The 12,110-nt window shown below is 36.5% G+C and overlaps 1 protein-coding gene across 1 annotated transcript in view; it reads right to left on the bottom strand.

The window, feature by feature from the left end:
• The window catches only part of LOC26529006, a 201,198-nt gene that overhangs the window by 121,615 nt on the left and 67,473 nt on the right, over positions 1-12,110 (bottom strand). Inside the window, exon 2 of the mRNA XM_047012535.1 lies at positions 10,102-10,218. Within this exon, the coding sequence (XP_046868491.1) occupies positions 10,102-10,204 (103 nt within the window). The 5' untranslated portion in view covers positions 10,205-10,218. The remainder of the gene's footprint in view (positions 1-10,101; positions 10,219-12,110) is intronic.

Raw genomic sequence — 12,110 nt, 5'->3', positions numbered from 1 at the left:
AACAACTCAAATTGGCACCGAGTGAAAAGATCTTTGAAACATTTTCAATAGAATCTTTTAAAGAAATGGGCAATAAAATATTGAAAACATTAAGAGTAGCGCTACTCCAACCGGTGACCATTATAGAAAAAGTTAAAGATAAAGAAGCAATATTCTCTACATATCATGATGATCCGATACAGGGTGGCCATACAGGCATTACAAAAACTTTGGCCAAAGTAAAAAGATATTATTATTGGAAAAATATGACACGTCATATAAAAGACTACATTAATAAATGTGAAAAGTGCCTAAAGTCAAAAACGACAAAGCACATAAACACACCCTTAGTTATTACAGAAACCCCCATACATGCTTTTGATAGGGTAATTGTAGACACCATTGGTCCATTACCAAAATCCGAAAATGGTAACGAATATGCAGTCACTCTAATATGTGACTTGACGAAATACTTAGTAGCAATACCAGTTCCCAATAAAAGCGCTACAACAATCGCGAAAGCTATTTTTAATACTTCATTCTGAAGTACGATCAAATGAAGACGTTCATTACGGACATGGGAACAGAATACAAAAATTCTATAATAAATGAATTGTGCAAATATTTAAAAATAGACAACATTACGTCTACTGCACACCACCACCAGACCTTGGGTACCGTTGAAAGAATTCATAGGACATTCAATGAGTACATTCGATCATATATATCAGTAAATAAAACTGATTGGGACATATGGTTACAATATTTTGAGTAATGTTTTAACACAACCCCGTCAGTAACACACAAATACTGTCCCTATGAACTTGTATTTGGTAAACAAAAAAATTTACCAACGCATTTTAATAGCATAAATAGAATAGAACCATTATATAACGTAGATGATTATGCTAAAGAAGTTAAGTTTAGATTAGAACTAGCATACAGTAGAGCTAGAATAATGTTAGAGAAACGTAAGGAAAACCAGAAAAATTTTTATGACAATAAGTCAGCAGATTTTAAAATAGAAATAGGAGATTAGGTTTTCTTAAAAAACGAAGCTGGTCATAAGCTTGACTCAGCCTATATAGGACCATTCGAAGTTGTAGAAATATCTAAAAACAACAACATAAAAATTAGGATTAATAAAATTAAGATACAAACAGTACATAAGAATAGGTTAAAAATTTGAAAAAATAATTAAAAACCAGAGGGCCGGGGCTAACTTCGACCGCGTCAAAGTTTGTATACCCTTGCAATTATTTTGGTAACTCTTTCCTTACCTATAGCCATCAAAGTGGAAAAACGTTTAAGCTAAAAAGGCTAATGTTTCCGAAAGAACGGCCTACATAGGAAATAACGAAGATATTGATCAAAGTCACTGTTTTCCACCGATTGTTCCTATGGGAGCTATATGATATAGTTACCCGATCCTTATCAAATTTGGCACAGTCATTAACAGATATATTAAACTAACAAATGTTTAATTTGAAGGCAATCGCGGCAAAATTAACGAAGTTATTGACAAAAGTCACTGTTTTCGAAAGATCGTTCCTATGGGAGCTATATGATATAGTCATTCGATCTTGATCAAATTTGTCGTAGTCGTTTATATGTGAAATTAACTTACCAATATTAAATTTCACGACAATAGCTCAAAAAATAACGAAGTTATTGAGAAAAGTCACTGTTCGTGACTTTGCCATTTGTATGGGAGCTATATGATATAGTGATCCGATCCGGCTGAATCCGAGATATACAACGCCTGCAGTATATACAAGCCTACATGCAAAATTTCAGCTCTGTAGCTCTTACGGTCTAGGAGGAGTTTGCGTTGATCCAGACGGACGGACGGACGGACGGACGGACGGACGGACGGACATGGCTATTTGAACTCGTCTCGTCGTGCTGATCAAGAATATATATACTTTATATGGTCGGAGATGCTTCCTTCTATGCGTTGCACACTTTTGACCAAAATTAATATACCCTTTTTGCAAGGGTATAAAAAAAAAACGAAAAGAAATATATAAAATTTTTTTATGGATTCAACTACTATAACTACTTCATTTTATTACAAATATAAAAAAAAAGAATTTTTTGAGAAAGAAAATTTGTCTGTCCAGATACAAATAAAACAATTTTTCTAACAAACATACATACATTACTATTAATCAATCATTAATTATCATTAGTAGTAATTAATAAATAACTCCATAATATTACGTTGTTTTCTAAAAAGGGGAGGTGTAGTATATCCATACCAAAAATCATTCAACACAAAGAGCTCAACTTGTAACACTTTGTTGCAAGTATAAACAATATGTTCTATTATGCCTCTTTTCCTTCTGGAATTCAACCTGAAAGCACGCAATAAAACATAACTGTGCACTTGAATATGTTTATGTGTATACATTAATATATTCACATAAACATACTCACATAAATGTACAGCTAAGCATGTTCATATATGTATGTATATTTATGTATGCACATACATATATTCACATGAGCAGCAATGCACAGGCGTAGCATGAGCTAGGGCCAAGCCAGCGTGTGAACGCTGACCAAGCACTTTGATGCAAGCGCCCTAAATAATATGTATGTATTTACTGACACTCTCCCTCTCTTTTGTAGCTGTCGCCTAAGTCGCAGCATAAGAATATATATGTATGTACATATGTAACAATAGGTTAAGCCAAAGAATATTATTGGAATAAAAATCAATTTGAATATTACCACCAACCAACACTGACGTGTTCGTTCTTAATTAATTCAATCTAAGTGGAACCCGGTCATTACAATAGGCTGTCATCCAGTGTGGCTCGGTGTGCGGTTGAGAGAATTCAGCCTCTTTTCCTTCTGGAATTCAACCTGAAAGCACGTCGAGACTCGCTGCACAAACCTAGTGACAAAAATGGAAGCCAATAATAGAATCAACGATTCAGGAATCCCTGAAATCCTCAACTCGCCGATATCAGAAGTGGGATCTAACTCAAGACCAACAATAAATGAGGAGCAGTTTCGCATTTTATTAGAACAACAAAATCGAAACTTCTGGGAGCTAGCAAGAACTTTTCGTGCATCGCCTAGTGAATCTCGACAAGATGGTGAAATTGTTCTACCGAAATTTAACTCCGACGCTGCTGGAGCCAACGCCACGCAATGGTGTGCTACGGTGGACATCGTTCTAAAAGAAAAACCACTGCAAGGTAGTGCGTTAATTTTGGCCATCACGAAGTCATTGGAAGGAAGCTCTTCGCAGTGGTTATCGCAGATTTGCTACCCAGGCATCACATGGGAACAATTTAGACAGCTTTTCGAGCAAAGATACGAAAACTCAGAGACACCGGCCGCAACTATTTTGAATTTGCTGAACAGTCGCCCTAATTCTGGCGTGTGTCTTGCCGTGTGTGCGAGTCGGCTAATGACGTCACTTTTAACAAAATGGCGTGGCATGGACCATGAGCAAATTGCTGCATCGGTTGTTCTTGGTCATTTAGCAAACTATGACCGCAGACTACAACGAATTGCGTACACAGGGACTATTTGCAGCAGACGAGACTTACAGTCCGAGTTACAAGTCTTTTCGTTTGACAATAAGCGGTCCAGCTCTTCAGACGATTATTCAATTGCAAAGCGTGCTAAAACATTGCCAATCAAATGTTACTCCTGTGGGAAGCTTGGACAAAGGAAGTCGGAATGCAGAGTGCAAAAACCTTTTACATCTGGAGAAGATCATCGAGATTCGAGTTAACCTATGTGTCGATGATGAACCAAAAGCAATTATGTTGCACCGAGGTGAGAATTTTCCGACTACATTTGATTCAGGCGCAGAATGCTCGTTAGTCAAAGAGTGCATAGCACACAAACTGTCTGGGAAAAGAACAAATAACGTAATATCATTAAGTGGAATTGGTAATGTTAGTGTAGTTTCGTCAATTCAAATCAAAAGTAATGTAATGATGACGAAGTAGTATTTCATGTAGTCCAAGATAATAATATGAAATTAATATTGTAATTGGCCGCGAAATTTTAGCACAAGGATACTCTGCTATAGTATCAACAGAAGGTGTGGAAATAATTAAAGACAAAACAGTTAACGTTTGTTCTTTAAAAAGTTACGAAAATGATTCTAATAATTTAGCAACTGAAGCACAGGGAGAAGATAAAAATCAATTGTTAAGATTGTTAAGAAAGCATTCAATATCATTCATTCGCGGAACTCCTTTAACTCGCGTAACTACTGGTGTAATGTCAATTCGATTAGTAGAACCCACCAAGATTGTGTAAAGACGCCCTTACAGATTCAGTCCCCGTGAAAGAGAATTACTCCGGTCAAAAGTTCAAGAGCTAATAGATTATAATGTAATAAGGCCGAGCAGTTCACCTTATGCTAGTCCAGCACTTTTAGTGAAAAAGAAAAACGGATCTGTAAGGCTCTGTGTCGATTATAGGGAATTAAATAGAAATACCATTGCAGATAAGATTCCTCTACCATTAATTTCAGATCAAATAGCTGGATTGCGTGGAGCAAGATACTTTACTTGCTTGGACATGGCTTGCGGGTATTATCAGGTCCCATTACACGAGAACTCCATTGAGTACACTGCATTCGTCACTTCCGACGGACAATTTGAGTTTTTAGCGATGCTGTTTGGTCTAAAGAACGCACCGTCGGTTTTTCAAAGAGCAGTGATGAAAGCAGTGGGCGATTTGGCATTTTCGTACGTTATCGTCTATATGGATGATATAATGATCGTGGCGTCAACTAAGGAAGAAGCAATTAAAAGATTAGAGATCGTCTTGAATATTTTGACTAAGGCAGGCTTTTCGTTTAATGTAGAAAAATGCTCATTTTTGAGGGATTCTGTTCAGAATCTGTGATACAAAGTACAGGCGGGTGAGATTCATCCAAATTTGCGTAAAATTGAAGCATTAAGCGCATTGCCACCACCCCGGTCAATTACAATATTGAGGCAATTTAAAGGATTGGCTTCGTATTTTCGCCAATTTGTATCAGGATTCTCCCAGCTATTGAAACCTCTTTACTCTCTTACATCTATTAAAATTAATTTTGATTGGACGAATGAACATGAGAAGGTTCTTTAACAGGTTATTGATATACTTAACAGCAAACCAGTCTTGGTAATATTTGATCCTAAATACCCCATAGAACTGCATACAGATGCAAGTGCCATTGGCTATGGAGCCATACTTTTGCATCGAATTGAAAATAAACCGTATGTGGTTGAATATTTCAGTAAAACTACTGGTGTGTGTGAATCGAAATAGACGTATTATGAGTTAGAAACATTCTCGGTAGTTAATGCAGTAAAACACTTTAGACATTATCTACATGGTAATAGGTTTGTCATTTTTACTGATTGTAATTCGTTAAAGGCTTCTAAAACAAAAATTGATCTATCACATGTATATCGCTGGTGGGCATTCCTTCAAGCATTCGATTTTGATATTCAATATCGTGAAGGCAAACGTATGACCCATGAAGGTTTTCTGTCAAGGAAGCCTGATAAGAATACAGTTGATGGAAATTTCTGAAAATTCGATTCGAGCCGAACTACAACGTGATCAGGATATTTTGCAAACAATTAACAAGTTGAGTGAGGGTGAACTTTCTAAAGATTTAGCTGCAACTTAGGAGATGAGAGCTAATGTGCTTTACAGAAAAATTCAAAGAAATTGTAGGACTCGTTGTTTGCCAGTCATTCCTAGAACCTTTAGGTGGTCTATAATAAACCAAGTACATGAATCGATCTTACACTTAGGTTGGGAAAAGACCCTAGATAAAGTGTACGAGCATTACTGGTTTACGGGAATGGCGAAGTACGTTCGAAAGTTTGTAGAGAATTGCATCACTTGTAGGGTGACAAAATCATTAGCATACCTTGGCACACGTTGCATATAGATATCACTGGAAAACTAAGTGGGAAGAACGATCGTAAAGAGTATGTCATTGTTCAAATCGATGGTTTTACAAAATATGTTTATTTCTACCACACTTGTAAGCTTGACGCAGTTAGTTGTATTGACGCATTAAAGTCATCGATTGCGCTTTTTGGAGTACCTGCTCGATTAGTGGCTGATCAAGGCAGAAGTTTTACGGGATTGAAATTTGTCGAATTCTGTGCTTCTCAGAAAATTCAGCTTCACCTGATAGCGACAGGTGCTAGCCGGGCAAATGGACAGGTCGAAAGAGTGATGAGCACTTTAAAGAATCTATTAACTATCGTTGAGTCCAGTGAGCGTTCATGGCAAGATGCTATAGGGGACGTTCAATTAGCATTAAACTGTACAGTTAATCGAGTTACAAAATCGAGTCCGTTAGAATTATTAATCGGTAAGAGTGCTCGACCATTATGATTAGTCCCCATAGATGATGATGAGACAGAGAGAGACTTAAATGAACAAAGATCTCAGGCTACAAGAAATATGGACAACGCAGCAAGCTATGACAAACTTAGATTTGATAAAGACAAGGCAAAAGTAGTCAGATTCAGTAAGGGAGATTATGTTCTGATCAAAAATAGTGAGCGACAACAGACTAAGTTGGACCCTAAGTTTCGTGGACCTTTTATGGTCATAGAAGTATTAGAAGGCGATAGATATAGGTTGAAGTCCATGTCAAGTAAAAGACAGTATAAGTACCCACATGATAGTTTACGGAGAATGCCAGTGATGCAGGAGATGAGTTTGATTCATCTGGTGAAACAGACCGTAATGGCATAGTTGGAAAAGACTGTGATGAAACGGGTGAAACAGATCGTAATAGCACAGTTGGAAGAGACTATGATGAAACGGGTGAAACAGACCGTAATGGCACAGTTGGAAGAGACTGTGGTGAAACGGGTGAAACAGACCGTATGGAAACAGTTGGAAAGGACTGTGATGAAAAGACGGGTGAAACAGACCGTATGGAAATAGTTGGAAAGGACTGTGATAAAGAGACGGGTGAAACAGATTGTATAGACTAGTGAATGAGGCACTAGGGGAATGGTGTTTTTAGAAAGAGTGTTGTTGTCGATGCTACGTAGTGGTACCTTACCGTGGATTCTTGAAACGTAAATGAGAACATAAAGAAAAGAGAATGTAAAACTAAAAGCGAAAACGTTGTTTGACAAGAATGAAAATATGGAGGTTATAAAATAAGAAAATATTGAAAACATTGTAATGATTAATGAATTGTAAAAGAAATATGAACAAACGAATGTTGAAATAGGCAAGTAGAAAAATATGAAATAAGAATTTTAAGTTACGAAATATGTTATAGCAAATAAGAGATTTTGAATTAACATTAAACTGGATTTGTCAAACTGCATAAAACAGAATGTTTTTGGTTCAGTTAGTTAAAACAAAGATGTGAAAATGATGTTTGTAATTGTGGTTTATATTCCTGCTACACGAGGACGTGTAATTTGTCAGGATGACCGTGTCGGAGATTGTAAAGGTGGTTTATACTCCTTGCTAATAATTTGAATAGTGTACCTACTGTTAAGGCGAATTGATCAGTGTTAAGTAATGAATATCATGACTAATGTAGAGCTGTTTAACACTAGATATGTGCGATGACAGTATAGTCATCGAGTGTGGATCGGTGTGCGGTTTAGAGAATTCAGCCTCTTTTCCTTCTGGAATTCAACCAGAAAGCACGTCGTGACTCGCTGCAGAAACCAAAAATGGAAGCCAATAATGGAATTAACGATTCAGGACTTCCTGAAATCCTCAACTCGCCGATATATATATCAGTTTTTTATACACATTAATGACTCTGCCAAATTTGATAAAAATAGGATAATTAAATTATTTAGCTGCCAACGATAAAATAGCACGCTACATGCGCCGAATTGCTTTAGCCTAAGCTTGAGGTCTGTTCTTTCATAAACATCACACTTTTTAAAAAACCCATTTTCTCTTCGACTGCTTTAGGGAACAAACTTGGAAGGAGGATATACAAACTTCACCGAGGCGGAAGTTAACCACGGCCCCCTGGCTTAGAGTACTTTTGAAAACATTTAAAATTTTTAAATATTTTTTTTGTAAGAATAATAAATGTAAAATTATGATAGCTCGCCACTCGTCGCGATTAAACGTCCACAACAGTAGCAGAAGTTATTAATATAACTTGCTGGAGGGCACCGGTTCTTAATGCTGATTTTCAAAACAGTAAGTAAGTTTACTGTACGTTTGAAAATTGTGATTAAGTATATGGCGTTACCTAACCGGTGTCAATTGCTATAGGTCATATGCTTTGAATTTTTAGTCTTTCTTAATTCTAGAATTCTCATGTTTCGTTCAAATGCCTCGCGTAAATGATACGGGAATTTTGAAAATTATACTTAAATCATTACAAAATTTTTTCTTATTGGAAAAATGTCTAAATGATTTATCAAAAGTAATTTTGCAATTATTATTCTCACAAGAAATAGTTTTAAATTAAAAATATATCCGAAACTATCCTAAAAAAGGGCCTAATTGTAATTTTTTCAAAAACTAGCTGAAAAAGGCATTTTGGGTTATATAACATTCTTAAAATGAATTTATTTAACCATTAACAATATTTCCACAACAAATGAAGATGATTTAGGTCGAATACATGAAAAAGGAATCGATATCTGAGTCATACTTAGCTCATATGACAAACTAAAATATCATAGAAGCTAACATCGGCTATGCCGAAGTTTATATATCCTTGCAGTCCTTGGTAATAATAATTTTACATGTTCAAACTTTGTTTTCTGCAACTCAATTCATCAATATACAAACAAAACAATTTTACTCTCTATTTTACAATTTGTTCTTCTTCCCTCATTCCCAAAGCAATGCAACGCACGCATACACATACAGTTTATGTAGCGTTGCGTCTGTGTGTGTATGCATGTACTCTGTTGATGACGAAAGACGTAGTAGACAGCAAGCAGCGCTGCCGGCAGAGCTGGGAGCAGAGTCGATTATTATATTGACTGTAACTTGTGTTATACTTATCCGATCACATTCAAATTTTGGGATCTGGGGTTTTATATCCAATATTATCACATATGTAAATTTCATAGCATACTCCAATTTTTATGAAAATGTTTCTTTTAGTTCTTCTAGAGCTATATGATATAGTGGTCCGATCCTGATGGTTTTCATACTTTATTTTTCCCGGGTAATAAAAAACCCCGAAAAAAATTTCAAAAAAAGCCCGATAGCTCTTAATACGGCTGAGTAAAACGCATACACACAGACTGACGGACGGACGGACGGACGGACGGACGGACGGACGGACGGACGGACGGACGGATGCAGGGACGGACGGACAGAAGGACTGCTGATCAAGAATATATAAACTTTATGGGGTCGGAAACGTCTCCTTCTGTGCGTTACAAACATCTGATCAATTTTATAATACCCTCTGCAACGGTATAAAAATAACCTCAAACTTCAACTCGCTAAAAAACAAAAAAAAAACGAGCTAACTTTGAAAAACCCAAAAAGGGTTTTACTATTCAATAAATGTACTTTCAGAAAAAAAAGGTCTGGTGCGGTTTGATTTCAACAACCTACAATTTTTTTCACAGTGTTATTGATTCGCAGGAAAAGACGGGTTCATATAACTTCGTTTTTTTCTGTGCTAGTGCCGATTCAATATTTTTAAGTTTAATATGCCTTAAAACGACTGTGCCGAATTTCAATCGGTCAACAACAGCGACTTTTATTGACAACTTTGTTGCTTTAGCGTTTGTCAGTTATATAAAGCTGTAAATGACTGTGCCAAGTTTCATTAAGATCAGACGACTATATTATATAGCTATTATAGAAACTGTTAAAAGTTATACTACATGCTGTACGCTGTTTTTTCTTTCATACTTTTTAGATAAAGCGTTTCTTCTCTTTAACGCCTGTTCATATGAAAAGAGTAGCAAATAAAACATGCAAGAGTTTACAAACTTTTTGTGACAACAAAAAAATGCGATTCATGTGTATACTTTGAGAGTACAATTTTCAAAAGCTTTCAACTTATCACAGCACAACAAATAGTATTACTGTACCTTCCAGTTTTTAAAATTCTTTAACATTATGGAATAGGAATGTCTTTATTAGCTTCAATATATTTTTACTTACCCCCTTTGTTAACGCAGCGTTCAAATGATTCTGCTTTTGTAGTTACAACAAGCAAAATAACAATAGCCTGCAGCAACATTTTCAACCCAAAGTTTAACAACATTTCAAAATTTAGTTCTGGAATAAAAAACGTAAAAAAATATTATATTTTTAGTATTATACCTTAAAATATGTTTAGTCCATTGAACAAAAAAAAAATTTATTTTGACTTAACAATGTGCAAGATACGCCTGCGTATGACGGGAAAAACCTCACACACCCGAGAAACAAAAACTACTCGCGGATTTCAGGAAGGAGAGGACTATTTGAATAATTGTTACATTCTCGTCAGTCTAGGCGCGGCTTTTCACTGCTATTCCGACCATCCTTAATTTTTGTTTTTTTTGTTTTTCGCCAATTGCCATTTTTATACCTTTAGGGTATTATACAATTGGTCAGATGATTTTGTCGCAAAGGAGGAGACGTTTCCGACCCCATAAACTATATATATTCGTCTGTTCGTCCGTCCGTCGGTGCGTATGCGTTTTACTCAGCCATCAAAAAAGCTATTGGGATGAAACTTGGCATTAGGCTTTGTTTGGGCTGCAACTGAAGCAAGATTTATTTTGCTGAAAAGAGAAAACGACCGAAGAGAAAGAGGGAGTCCGAGAACAGCGCAAGTTTTTTTGGAGAGACAAACTTGGAGTTCCTTTACTTCTTTTCTTTCTTACTCCTTCTATGGAAATTTCCATAACTTTGAATTTTGTAAATAACAGCATGTGTTTGGAAAGTAAACGACATTAAACAGTTTAAGTCAATATTCATGTACTCGAAACACTGTATATTTTCTATTGTTCTTTACGTATGCATTTGTTTGTGAACGCAACGTTGGTACATCCGTTATTCTCAATTTGCACAAACCACGCTGCTTAGCATCAAATGCATGCGTACGAAAAACACTTACATTTTGACATTGGTACAGACCAGTCGCGTTCATTGTTAACTATCTTTAATTACACTATAACCGAATAAAAATTAATACAGTCCACTCATTTCGAAACATACAAATTTTCTGGTCCTTCGAGCCGGATAGGGATCATATCGGGATTAAAGATAACGGATTTCTGAATCAACATGCGTTTACTATTACGCAACTCACTCGTGCGTGCAACAACGCATATCAGGCAGTTGATTCAGGGGAATCAGTCGACGCATTGTACCATCGCTTACTAAGACTCAAAAACAGGTACGATCATTTGATGGATCTTAGCGAAGATTATTGCCAATTTCAAGGGGTAGAAAACTACGTCGACCCTAATGAGGAGCTTGAAGAGTGCGAAGAGAACTTGTACAAAGCATATGATGTACTCTCAGAAGCTACCAGCGTGCTACGGAAACCAGACAATTCAACTGATGAGCTTACTTCTCAATTACTTCATACACTTAACGAAACTGGCATCAAATCGGAATTACAGTGTGAAAGAATCAAGATTCCAACGTTTTCGGGAAACTATGAGGATTGGCCGCAATTCAGTGATTTATTTAAAGGCTAAATAAATCGAAAACAAAGTCTCAGTAAGTGCCAAAAATTCCATTACCTAAAATCATACTCGGAAGGTGATGCATTGAAACTTGTGAAACGCATAACGGTTACCATGGATAACTATGACAAAGCATGGGAGAAGTTAGAGCAAAGAAACCGCTAATCGTTCGTTCCGTTATCACGAAATTCTTAAATTTGCCGGCTACTACTGAACTTGCTGTAAACAATTTGCGAAACTTTGTGGATGGTGCTGATGAAGTTCTACGGGAGCTAAGCGCCTTGGTTGTGACTCGTGACCCATGGCTTATACATATTTTGCTGATAAAGTTAGATGTCGACACACGTCGGGCGGAACATAGCAACTCAAATCCTGAAAAGGTGACCATTGATGATTTTTTGGAATTTCTTAAAAGTCGGTGCGACGCGTTGGAGACGTGTCAGCCTACCATTTCACCCAGTGTTCAAAATCCACGGCAAACCATCGTGC

The sequence above is a fragment of the Drosophila willistoni genome, unplaced genomic scaffold (assembly GCF_018902025.1).
Source record: "Drosophila willistoni isolate 14030-0811.24 unplaced genomic scaffold, UCI_dwil_1.1 Seg169, whole genome shotgun sequence".
NCBI lineage: Eukaryota > Metazoa > Arthropoda > Insecta > Diptera > Drosophilidae > Drosophila > Drosophila willistoni.
Note: the sequence above shows the minus strand (reverse complement) of the source record. Positions and strands in the feature narration are given on the sequence as shown.